This window comes from Vipera ursinii (assembly GCF_947247035.1).
Source record: "Vipera ursinii genome assembly, chromosome: 1".
Classification (NCBI taxonomy): Eukaryota; Metazoa; Chordata; class Lepidosauria; order Squamata; family Viperidae; genus Vipera; species Vipera ursinii.
Window position 1 is genome coordinate 312152232 of NC_139512.1, and position 13566 is coordinate 312165797.

Sequence of the window (13566 nt, forward strand, 5' to 3'; positions counted from 1 at the left end):
CCTTCTTCTCTTGCCCTCAACCTTTCCCAGTATTAGGCTCTTCTCCAGTGAGTCCTTCCTTCTCATTAGGTGGCCAAAGTATTTGAGTTTCAACTTCAGGATCTGGCCTTCTAAAGAGCAGTCAGGGTTGATCTCCTCTAGGACTGACCGATTTGATTGCCTTGCAGTCCAAGGGACTCGCAGGAGTCTTCTCCAGCACCATAGTTCAAAGGCCTCAATTCTTTGGTGCTCAGCCTTTCTTATGGTCCAATTTTCACATCCACACATTGCAACTGGGAAGACCATAGCCTTGACTATATGCACTTTTGTTGATAGGGTGATGTCTCTGCTTTTTAGTGTGCTGTCTAGATTTGCCATGGCTTTCCTCCCCAGGAGCAAGTGTCTTAGTTTCTTGGCTACAGTCCCCATCTGCAGTGATATTGGAGCCCAGGAAAATATAATCTGTCACTACCTCCATTTTCTCCCCATCTATTTGCCAGGAATTGAGAGGGCCAGATGCCATGATCTTGGTTTTCTTAATATTACGTTTCAACCCAACTTTTGCACTCTCCTTCTTCACCTGCAACAAGAGGCTCTTTAGTTCTTCTTCACTTTCTGCCATTAGAGTGGTATCATCTGTATATCTTAGGTTGTTGATATTTCTCCCGGCAATCTTAATTCCAACTTTTGATTCATCTAGCCCTGCCTTTCTGATGATGTGCTCTGCATATAAGTTAAATAGGCAGGGCGACAGTATACAGCCTTGCCGGACTCCTTTCCCAATTTTGAACCAATCAGTGGTTCCGTGTCCAGCTCTCACTGTTGCTTCTTGACCCGCATATAGGTTTCTCAAGAGACAAATAAGATGGTCTGGTACTCCCATCTCTAAGAACTTGCCACAGTTTGTTATGATCCACACAGTCAAAGGCTTTAGCATAGTCAATGAAGCAGAAGTAGATGTTTTTCTGGAACTCCCTAGCTTTCTCCATGATCCAGCATATGTCTGCACTTTGATCTCTAGTTCCTCTGCCTCTTCAAAATCCTGTCTGTACTTCTGGTAGTTCTTGATCCACATACTGCTGGAGTCTAGCTTGTAGGATTTTAAGCATAACTTTACTAGCATGTGAAATGAGTGCAATGGTGTGATAGTTTGAACATTCTTTGGCACTGCCTTGCTTTGGAATTGGAATGTAGACTAATCTTTTCCAATCCTGTGGCCACTGTTGAGTTTTCCAAATTTGCTGGCAAATTGAGTGTAGCACTTTTACTGCATCGTCTTTTAAGATTTTGAATAGCTCAGCTGGAATACTGTCACCTCCACTAGCTTTGTTGTTGCTCAATTTTACTAAGGCCCACTTCACTTCACATTCTAGGATGTCTGGCTCAAGGTCAGTGACCACCTCATCGTGGTTATCAGGGACATTAAGCTCATTCTTGTATAGTTTTTCTATGTAATTTTGCCACCTCTTCTTAATCTCTTCTGCCTCTGTTAGGTCCCTGCCATTTTGGTCCTTTATCATGCCCATTTTTGCATGAAACGTTCCCTTCATCTCTCCAATTTTCTTGAAGAGATCTCTGGTCTTCCCTATTCTATTGTTTTCTTCTATTACTTTGTACTGTTCATTTAAGAAGGCATTCTTATCTCTTTTAGCTATTCTCTGGAATTCTGCATTCAATTGGGCATATCTTTCTTTTCCACCCTTGCCTTTCACTTCCCTCAGCTATTTGCAAAGCTTCCTCAGACAGCCATTTTGCTTTCTTGCATTTCTTTTTCTTTGGGATGGTTTTAGTTGCTACCTCATGTACAATGTTGTGAACCTCTGTCCATAGTTCTTCAGGCACTCTGTCTATCAGATCTAATTCCTTAAATCTATTTGTCACCTCTACTGTATATTCAACAGGGATATGATTTAATTCATACCTGAGTGGCCTAGTGCTTTTCCCTACTTTCTTCAGTTTAAGCCTAAACTTTGCAACGAGAAGCCCCTGGTCTGAGCCACAGTCAGCTCCTGGTCTTGTTTTTACTGACACTATAGAGCTTCTCCATCTTTGGCTACAGAGCACATAGTCAATCTGATTTCTGTGTTGACCGTCTGGTGATGTCCATGTGTAGAGCCGTCTCTTGGGTTGTTGGAAAAGAGTGTTTGCTATGACCATCGTATTCTCTTGACAAAATTCCATCAGCCTGTGTGTGCCCTGCTTCATTTTGGACTCCAAGGCCAAACTTGCCTGTTTTTCCGGTTATCTTTTGGCTTCCTACTTTAGCATTCCAATCCCCCATGATGATAAGGACATCATTTTTTGTTGTTATTTCTATAAGGTGCTGTAGGGCTTCATAGAACCAGTCAATTTCATCCTCTTCAGCACTGGTGGTTGGGGCATAGACTTGGACTACCGTGATATTACTTAACATATAGTAAGATATATTATTCAGTTTCAGAATGAATTGGTTATATTTAAAAACTTACTTTTATTAAACTATTAGAAATAATAAGATTCTCAGTCATCCAGGTCATAATTGTCTCAAAGGTGCTTTTTTCAAAAGGCAACTGAATTGCTTTTTCCTTGAGGAAAAAGATGTTTCACTTCTCATCCAAGAAGCTTAATTGCTTCTGGCAGGATGGTGGGGACAATGGAGGGATTAGTTCTGACAGGATGAGGGGAGGGGTTGGAAGGATCACATTTCTTTGCAGTCATCAGGTTGTTAGCACTCTCCCTGAGACCTTTTGAGGCCACTTGGGAGTTTATCTGTGCCTTCAAGGTCACCTTGGTATTGCTGAAAGGACTGCATCATAGACAGGAGATGGGTGGTGTCTTATCCTTCCTCCCTCTGTTGTGAGAGGGCTACTCAATATTACATAAGTAGCCTGTTTTACCCCTCTTTCAAACCAATGGTCCTCTCTATCAAGAATGTGGACTTTGCTGTCTTCAAAAGAGTGACCTTTGTCTTTCAAATGCAGATGGACTGCTGAATCTTATCCTGATGGGTTTGCTCTCCCATGTTGTGAAGTGGTTGTTTTGTTTCACCAATGTACATACAGATCTATATATTGCAATACAGTACAATGAGACATGTTACAGGGAAAATACACATATTAAATCTGAAGAACCCTTGCCCGCTTCAGAACTTCATACCTCCAAATACAAATATATTTGTATTGTAATTGCCTTATTGCTGATTACAAATATTTTATTATAGTTTTGTATATAACATTTCTGTTTGTAAAAACACAGTCTCCTTTTCTGGATAAGAATTAACCTTCTCTTGTTTTTACCATGTGCGTATGATGCATTTCATGTACAGCTCTCTCTCTCTCTCTCTCTCTCTCTCTCTCTCTCTCTCTCTCTCTCTCTCTCTCTCTCTCTCACACACACACACACACACACACACACACACACAAGTTTCCTGTAGTTCATTATAGAAAATAAAAGATTTATTGTGGCGTTTGGTTCCCCTATTTTATAAGAAATTAAATGGATGATAATTTTGCAATCAAGGAAGAAACATTTAATAAAGGAAAGACACCCATTGGATTTGTGTTCCTCTATACAGCCAAAGTAGATGCAAATAGATTTCCTTTATTTTTGTTTGAAACAGGGCCTTGTGAGACACCTCGCAATTCCCCAAGTATATTAGCCATGCTAGAAACTTTGCAAAATGCACCCCACCTAGAAGTGCATAAAGACATGATCAGATGGATACTAAAGGTAAATTGTACTATACCCTACTATAAACTTGTTTTATAGTTTTGTGGCCAAAATAAAAAAATGTAGCAAATATTAACATACTTTCTTGTTCCAGACGTTTAATACTGTTAAGAAACTCCGAGAGAGATCTTCTACAAGTCCTGTTTTGGAGACTGAGGGAAATTTTATGGAAGAGGTAATATCAATGCAAGGGGCAAGCAACACAATTTGGGTAGATTCTAAATATAATATGATAATCTGGCCTGCAAGTTATTTTACAAATTATTATACATTACTATGTAACGTGTCTAATAATTTATTTTGAGTTTTCTAATTAAAAACATTTTAATCACTAGTAGAGTAGTGGTAGTCACAATAGGCAACTAATGGTGCATGGTAAAAGCTTTATTATTAATTGATAATGATTAACTGAGTTCTCTTTACCAATGGGAAATTAATTTAATTCTGTGGCTTTATTTTACAGTTTGAGTGCAATGTGAAGGAAAAATATTTAATAGAATTGTGGCCCTACCATTCCTCGCCTCATAATATGAAAGAAAAACAAATCCTGTCAAATCCAAATGTGTACTAGGTTGAGACTGAACAGGCTGAAATTTAATTCCAGATAGGGTAGAATACAGTTATCTGATAGAGTTGAGGATAGGTATACAATTGTTCTGAATGGGTTCCTCTGAAAGAAGTCAGGGAGTATATTTTCAAATTCTGTGTGGTAGTAGATGCAAAGAGCACACTTGTACACTTTCATTTAGCAAATATTCCTGAGCTGAATGTATCTGGCAACAGTAATCCATAGCTTGCTAGCATTATCATAAGCTTATTTCAGTGTGCTCTACGTGGAGCAACCCACAAAGGTTCTCGGGAATTTACAAAATGGGACCACCAGGCCATTAACTTGTGCACATTTTTATGATCACATTGTACTAATGCTGAAAGAAAAGTATTGGATGCCAATTGTTACTTGCTTAGTAGAAATAGTACATTTAAAAACCTTTATCTAAGGGTTTGACTCTTGTTATGAGTTAACTTGAATATTATGATCTGCAAAGGAAGCCTTACTTACAGGAGCTATTGGTTGGGCATCTGATAAAGGGCTTTCTATTGTGTCATTACCATCTTGTAGAACATTGAAATTGTGATTGGTCTCACTTTCTCTGCTTTCAGAAAAGGCCTCAATAGATCTTTCCATCTTTTGGATCTTTAATGTTACCTTTACACATTATTTGAAATGTTAAAAAATATAATGCATCCATAAAATTGTTCTATGGAGAGACATGCTATAACTTTAGTTAATTTAATTTAATTTAATTTAATAATATTAAAATGATAAAAATGATTTTAAGAAAGATTTTCTTTAATGAACGACAGCATTCTTAAACACGTGAAAAAATGCCAAATATTACTGTGTAAGAATGCTTGACTCATTTTGACTTAATACTAATCTAATGTGTGCATTAAATATATAAATTACACATTTTCAAAGACTTAAATGATTAGTTGTCTATCATCAACAACTTAACAGAGCTCACGAGATAAAGAAAAGGCTGAGAGGAAACGAAAAGCAGAGATTGCTAGATTGCGAAGAGAGAAGATCATGGCACAGATGTCTGAGATGCAGCGGCATTTCATTGATGAGAACAAAGAACTCTTCCAGCAAACCATAGATGAACTTGAAACTTCTACCTCTAGAGTGCACGATCATAGGTAAGATGAAAGTGTCAATAAACTTTGGCAACCTAAATATTATTTAATTTTTAAATAATTTCATTTTATTCTTTTGCAGTAGCATTTCCATTAGTATCCATATTTCTAATTTCCTGACTGTTCAACTTATGTCTCCTTGTGTCGTCACAGAATTGTTCCAATTCAATTGTATATGTTACTCACAGAAAGGGGAATGCAGTGTTGAACAATTCTCTCTCATTTGGACACTCACTCTGTTTTGAACGTTAGAATAAATTGAAAGGTTTGATATAAATTAAGTAATAAATTTACCCCCTCCTCCAACCAAGCTCCCAGTACAGCAGACAAATGGAGCAAATGAAGAGAAGAGAATTGACACTTGGTTTTTTCTCTCTCACCCCCTCACCCCTTTTCTCTTGCTGTTAAAACGAGCATCCCACAAGCAAAATTCCACTTGTCTGGTGCTCCTTCTGCTAAAAAGAAAAAGTTTCAGCTTTAGTAATTGTTCTTTCATTGTAGTAGTGATACGTATTTTAAACATTTGGCCCTCAACCTCCACATCCAGAGTTGAGGATTGCCTACTATGTTGTAAAAATAATAATATAAGTACAAGAAACTGAGCAAAATTATTTGAGTAAAGTGCAGCAAATACAAGTAGTCGACAATTGGGACCAGAGTTGTTAAGGTTGTTAAATGAAGAAGTAGTTAAGTGACTTGGCCATGTGACCACTTTGCTTAGCAACCACAATCTCAGCACTCCCCATTTCAGTTGTTAAGCAATCTCACACAAACTAAATCCCTCTCCATTCCTGAAGAGCTAAAGGGAGTGAGGCATTTTGAACTCCGTGCTGATAGTAGGCAGTAGCTTAAAATCCTTGTCTCCCTGCCTCTTCAAGGCCCTCCTACTGCTGAGGTTCAAGTAGGCATGGAAATTCTGAATTTCCAAGCCCACTTGAATTTCCAAGCAAGCATGGAGCTCAAAATCCCTCTCTGCCTGCCTCTGTGGAGCTCTCCACAAAGGTGGCAAGAAAAGGATGCCAAGATCCATGGCTGCCAGAATTCAAGTATGCATGGAGCCCAAAATCCCTCTCTCCGTGCAGAAGTGGGGTGAGGAGGACCCTAAATTCTGCTTGCATTTTGGGAGCAGAGATCCAGGCATGTATGGAACATGGACCCAAACACCCACATCAGATGACCCAGGTCACGTGGTGTGAGTAACATTTTGTAACAGATGTGCTTACATGCTGTAAGCATCCTAACAGAAGGGACCTTGGAGGTTTTCTAGTCTTCCAGTCCAACCCATTGTAATTTTGAATGCTTGTTAAGCAAGGATTACCTGTACTAGCCGCCATTAGTAAGGCTGAGAGAACTTTTTTTGTCATTTAATTTGCAGCAATTAGAGCTGAATTCTAAAATGGCTATTTCTATTTATTTCCATCTTTTTATTTTTTTAAAAAAGTTAATATACGCTTTCTAGTTTGTACTTTAAAAACCAGTTGATATTAAAGGAATCTATACTTAAGACATAAGCAGTGGGCTTTTCTGGAAAGTCTTCAGACACTGAAGATTCATCTTCTATGTACCTCTTGCTGGTTTCTGCTGTAGGTATCAATGAGGATCATTTACAAAAGATTCATTTTATTTAATTGTTATATCAGAGTATTGTTATGGATTGTTGGTTATTGGTTGTTTCAATATTATGTTATCATGAATGATTTATATTTTATCTCACATTTTATATGTTCATATAATTATTATTACATATAATTCATGTAATTCCATGGGAGTTTTAGTTGCTTTTTTGAAATTTGCCATGAGCCTGTATGGATATAGTGTCTTACTACTGCTTAGCTACTGTCTTAGCTACTGCTAAGCTTGTAAGCCGCCCTGAGTCTTCGGAGAAGGGCGGGATATAAATGGAATTAAAATAAAAATACATAAAATAAATAAATAAATAAGCAACATTATGCTTCGCAGTAGGTTGGGGTAAGCTATGCAGTTCTCACTGTAGGGAAGAACAGTGGCAATACTCTGAGGATTTGCAATCTCTGTTGTTCACATCTGAAACGTCTGAAATGTAATTTCAGTACATCCAGGCCTGTTTCTGTACTGGTGATGGACACAGTGGATTACATTTAAGCCTCTCTTCTTGCTACTAATTTTAGCAATCAGAATAATTTTATCATATTTTGGTAAATGTATATATTTTTATTTCACTAGAATTTTGGTAAATATTTAATAGTTTTCTTCAGCTTCCAGAGGGTTCCAAAATATTACTCTGCTAATATCTCAATGGAGAATTCAGTCTAAATAACTTTCCATATCTCTGTATGCTTTGAAAATAGTTTGAAATCGTTATAAAAACTGTAGCACAGTTACTGCTTCACATATGTTGCTTTTATTAAGGCACACTATAGAACCTTTCTGGAGAAGAAAATATAGCGTAAGATGAGTTGGATAAAAATATTTGCATTCAGTTATACATTACTTCAGTAAATATTCCAATTAAATGCTTACTCATGTCTTTTCATTCTAGTCCTTCAGTTTCAGATACCAGGCTTATTGCCTTGGGTCCCGAGCAGACTAAAGTATGTGAACAAAGACAGATAGTTACTTGTATTTTATGCCAAGAAGAACAGGAGGTCAAAATGGATAATAGAGCAATGGTGTTGGCAGCATTTGTTCAGAGATCAACAGTCTTATCCAAAAATAGGAATAAAGTGATTTCAGATCCTGGTGAGTAGTTTATATACTATTTTGAAGGACCATATAACATTCAAACGCATAATATTCTATTCTGAATTATACAGGAAGCTTTTATTCATTACATTATAAAACAGTGTTTCTCAACTTTGGCAATTTTAAGAAGTGTGGATGGCATGCTAGTTGGGAAAATCTGGGAGTTGAAGTCCACACATCTTAAAGTTGCAAATGTTGAGAAACTCTGCTATAAAATAATAATTAAGTCAGCCCATTCACAAATATCTAACGCTAGCTTAGTGTACTGGCCTTAGATTATTAGGATTTAAATAGTTACATGGTTTGCAAAACGTTTCATTTGTGTGCATGTATAAGGAATGTGAACAACCTTTGTGAATATTATCTGTTATTTTTCATATACAGAAAAATATGATCCATTATTTATGCATCCAGACCTGTCATGTGGAACACACACTGGTAGTTGTGGACATATTATGCATGCACATTGCTGGCAAAGGTAATTTTAAAAAAATATCAAATGTCAAAGCAGCTATGATACATTTTTTCCTACTATGTTTGGCCAGTCATGTAATGTATGTTGCTGTATTATTGCCAAGAAAATTGTTTTATTCTTGTTCAGGCTTTCACTATGTATGCTTGATGAAACGTAGCTCTCTTGGCTTTTTTTTAACACATTTGAGGTGCAAGAATGTTAGTGAGAAAGCAAATATATAAAAATTTCTTTCCTGAATTATTCTGTTTAGGACTTACTGCTTAAGACAATGTCACACTTAACTCCATTTGTATTTTCTGATGGCAAATAAAATTGCAGCTTGTTTCTTAAAATTAATACTCGCTTTTCGAGTCGACATTCTTGTTTTGTCAAACCAGTAGAACAACAAAAAATGCTTTAGATATTAAATGAAATTTATTAGAAGAAAGTTGTCCAAAAAGATTCTTCAGAATAATAAACAAGTGTTATAATAATTTTCTTTACAATAAATCAGCTATTTTGTTACCTTTCAGATTAGATAAAGTACTGTTCAGTGTAGAAATTTTGCATGATATATTTCAAGTCTGGGCTGAATTTGAGGTAGGGTTAGGAGTCTCGGGGCTGCTTACAACACGGGTGATTGTCATGAGTGATAAAGTTATGACATAATAGGTGAAGAATGACTGAAAGTTTAGTTTTCTTTTGTGATGGCCAAAGACCAAAAAGATACATTAAACTTTACAAAGGTGTAAGATTCAATTTTGCCTATTATCTAACCTTTTTTTTAAAAACGGGAAAAAATAATGTGATTTTTGGAAGGTTGGGCAAGTTTTAAACTGAAGTTACCCATTTTGTCTCTTAAATTGCCTTCCCCAACTTTCCAGAAAAAAACCTAAGACCAATATTTTTTTGTATTGCTCATTTGAGGGATAGTTTGCTATAAAACAAGAGCATCAGATGGTCCACACAGAAGTTTTCTATTCCTGCAGTATATATTTTGTGTCTGTATGTGTGTGTTAGATAGATAGATACAGTAGATAGATAGATAGATAGATAGATAGATAGATAGATAGATAGATAGATAGATAGATAGATAGTATTTATGAAGACAGCATATATATTGCATGGGTCAGAAGGAAAACTGAGAAAATATTTACAGACCCATCACATAATAACAATAATAGAGTTGGAAGGGACCTTTGAGATCTTTTAGTCCAACCCCCTGCTCAGGCAGGAAACCCTATACCATTTCAGACAAATGGTTGTCCAGTTTCTTCTTAAAAGCTTTCAGTGTTGGAGCATTCACAACTTCTGGAGGCAGGTTGTTCCACTGGTTAATTGTTCTAACTGTCAGGAAATTTCTCCTTAGTTCTACGTTGCTTCTCTCCTTGATTAGTTTCCATCCGTTGCTTCTTGTCCTGCCTTCAGGTGCTTTGGAGAATAGCTTGACTCTCTCTTCTTTGTGGCAGCCCTTGAGATATTGGAACACTGCTATCATGTCACCCCTCACCCTTCTCTTCATTAAACTACACATACCCAATTCCAGCAACCGTTCCTTATATGTTTTAGCCTCCAGTCTCCTAATCATCCTGGACATAATCTGTTTCAATTCCTGCCTTTGGGATGCCACTATAAGGCATTGCATGTCAAAACAACTAGACATAGCGATAATATTTTTCCCTCATGCCATGACTCTGCTGAACACCTAACTCCCACAATACTTCCTTATGTCTAAGTATATTTACCCATGTGGTATGGCTGTAGTAACATTATTATACTTCTCATCTTCTCTACTACCTCTTATTGGTATCATTATTATAATTATTATTACTCTTTTGTTTGCATGTACACTGAGAGCTTCCGCACTGGAGACAAATTCCTTGCATGCCTAATCACATTTGATCAAATAAAATACTCTAATTCTAATAAAGTATTTTAGTAGCCAACAACTACTTTAGAACTAGTATTATAATATGCTTGTTATGTTGCTTTCTAAAGGTATTTTGATGCCGTGCAAGCAAAAGAACAAAGACGACAACAAAGATTACGAGTGCATACAAGTTACGATGTAGAAAATGGTGAATTCCTTTGTCCTCTCTGTGAATGCTTAAGCAATACTGTCATTCCTCTTCTTCCTCCTCCAAGGACTTTATTTAGCAGGTTAGTAATTCCATGAAATAACTTGTTTGTTAATTAATACTTATTTATGTACAGGTCGGCCTTGATTTACAATCAGGCACTTAGCAACCATTCAAAGTTACAATGGGCCCCCAAAATTATGCAATCTGTATTTGAAGTTCTGATGGTCACATACACACACACACACACACACACACACACACAGAGAGAGAGAGAGAGAGAGAGAGAGAGAGAGAGAGACATGTGATTGCATTTTGCATACTGTGCATCCAGCCTGTATTTATGGTTGTTTATAGCATCCTGCAGTCATACGACCATGATTTACAATGTTTTTTTTCTGGAAACTGGAATCTACTTCTAGTTTCTGGCAAAAGGCGCCCATTTTAGACAATAGGTTTGCTTAATGACTTCCACATTCGCTTAATGACCACTGCAGAAAAAGTCGTAAAATCATGTGCAGGCATTTGATGACCTGCTTAATAACTGGCATAACCTATAACTGTAATTCTGGGCCCAATTACAATCATAAGTTGAGAACTATTTGTATACGATAGATGTGGGTAGTAGAGTGCTTCAGTTTGGCAAGATTTTGTTTATACATGTGGAAACAGTAAAGAATTCAGTTTGAAAGTATCACCATGCATCATTCTTGGGTTTTGGGCTCCACATGGTTACTATTTGCCTTCCCTGTTGACTTTCCTAGAAAGTCAATGGGGAAGCTGTCAGGGGAGTCACAAGTCACGGGTAAGACACTCCTACCTACATACCCAATCCCAAGCCCCTTTGCAGTTGCTCCCCCAGTGTATCCTTCTGACCCTTGCCACACCTCCCTGGCATACTCATATGCATCCTTCCTGACTTGTACTGTGTTTCTTGAACATACTCTTTTACTCACCCTGCACCCATCCCCACTTGTGCTGTGCCTGTCATGCATTTTCACAAACCTTCCTGACTCATGCCAACCATTCCTTTCCTCCCCACACAATCCCTCCTTCTTGTCTCCCACCTGATAACAGCCATTTACCTGACTTTGGTTGTTGGAAGCCACCTGAAAGTTTCCTCACCTGTTTATTGGTGAGCAGCAATGGGACTGCAGAGATTGCAGTTGCTAAGTGATGCATTTGCATTTTAGACCCCATCGCTTATCAATAGAAATTCCATTCCCAATTGCTATTGAAAGTCAAGGATTACTTATAAAAAGAGCTTGTAGGTACTGTTTTAATACTTAAGTAATTTTTTACATTTGTTCATTTTTGATAGATTAGACTTTGCAAAAGAACAAAATCTAGTTCAGTGGATAAGAAGATTATCTCAGCAAATCAAAGCATTGGTAATGCTTCGAGATCAGGAAAGTGCCAGTAAGTGTAAATTTTTCATTTATACTGCCACATATTTCTTGAAAGACACTGAATACAGTAATGTCTTTTCGTTTTTTCTTTTCTTTTGAGGAGGCGTTTTTCCTTAGTATTAATACTAATTCTGACCTTCAGGACAGAATTAAAAGTACTACCTCATCCTATCTAAAGATTTCAGGCATTATGGATAGTAATGATAATTTATTGTTAAAATAATATATTGTTGTTATTTTTAGATAATCTTCCTTGTAATAACTCAGAAAAAATGGATGAAGTACATCTACCTGAAGGATTTAGGCCAGAGGTTCAACCAAAGTATGTATTGGTTGCATTGATTTATCAGTTATTAATGTATATAATATAAGTAGAAGAATTTATGACATTAGCTTTTCAGGTAATATTTTACATATTTGTATTCATATTTATCCATATAGTATTCATCTTATGGAGAGAAACAGATATACTGACAATACGTGACTCCCTTTCTTTCATTCTGGGATAAAGAGTTGTGTCAGAATCAACCTAGTTATTATGTTTATGCCATTTAGAAGTCGACTACTTTGCTTAGTATTTGCTTTATTGTAACAGTGTAAGTTAGTGGCTTGTTTGAATGTACAAAATCTAACCACAGAATGCCCAGCCCACAGCATTCAGGAGTAATTAGCATTCAGGGGTTGCTAAAAAGAAGAGGGAGTCAAGCTATTCCTCAAAGCACCTGAAGCAACGGATGGAAACTAATCAAGGAGAGAAGCAGCCTTGAACTAAGGAGAAATTTCCTGACAGTTAGAACAATTAATCAGTGGAACAACCTTTCCTCCAGAAGCTGTGAATGCTCCAACACTGGAAGTTTTAAAGAAGAGATTGGACAACCATTTGTCTGAAATGGTATAGGGCAGGGGTGTCAAACTCGCAATGTCATGTGACGTATCACGACTTCTTTGGCATTGCCGGCAATGGGGTGGGCACTGGCAGTTTGACACCCCTGGTATAGGGCTTCCTGCTTGAGCAGGCGGTTGGGCTAGAAGACCTCCAAGGTCCCATCCAACTCTGTTATTCTATTCTATTCTAATTAGAACATTCTGTGATCTTTTTTTAGGTATGTTAAAAAAAGAGTTGCCAGATGTGATTATGTTAACCATGGGTTGGATCCAATTATTCATTTTGCTGGCTGATATTCTACCAGCAGAAATGATTCTTAATACAAACTCCCAACTTTGCTCTGAGTATTGGGAAATTCTATCACAATATATTTGTAAAACAAAAAGCATTTTGGAGTAAATGTATATTTATAAGCTTCTACAAAAGTATTTTTGATCATATTGCTATTTAAAATATAACCAAGATTACTTGAAACAATGATATTAAATTAGTTCTTTGATATCTGTAAATATGTCACCAAACCGGTAGGATATATATTCCCCCTTTTTAATGTCAAAACCCATTCTATATAAATGAGAGTGTCAAATGGAAGCATTAGCATGATGGGATCAATGAAATAGAAGAGAGTAATGA

General features: G+C 36.9%; 1 protein-coding gene across 2 annotated transcripts in view; it reads left to right on the forward strand.

Annotated features, from left to right (window-relative positions):
- The window catches only part of UBR2 (ubiquitin protein ligase E3 component n-recognin 2), a 78285-nt gene that overhangs the window by 43998 nt on the left and 20721 nt on the right, over positions 1–13566 (forward strand). For both annotated transcript variants that reach the window (XM_083350701.1, XM_083350700.1), the window contains exons 27-34: positions 3578–3687; positions 3782–3862; positions 5207–5388; positions 7904–8103; positions 8491–8584; positions 10559–10720; positions 11960–12057; positions 12291–12369. In XM_083350701.1, coding sequence (XP_083206827.1) covers positions 3578–3687; positions 3782–3862; positions 5207–5388; positions 7904–8103; positions 8491–8584; positions 10559–10720; positions 11960–12057; positions 12291–12369 — 1006 coding nt within the window. The remainder of the gene's footprint in view (positions 1–3577; positions 3688–3781; positions 3863–5206; positions 5389–7903; positions 8104–8490; positions 8585–10558; positions 10721–11959; positions 12058–12290; positions 12370–13566) is intronic.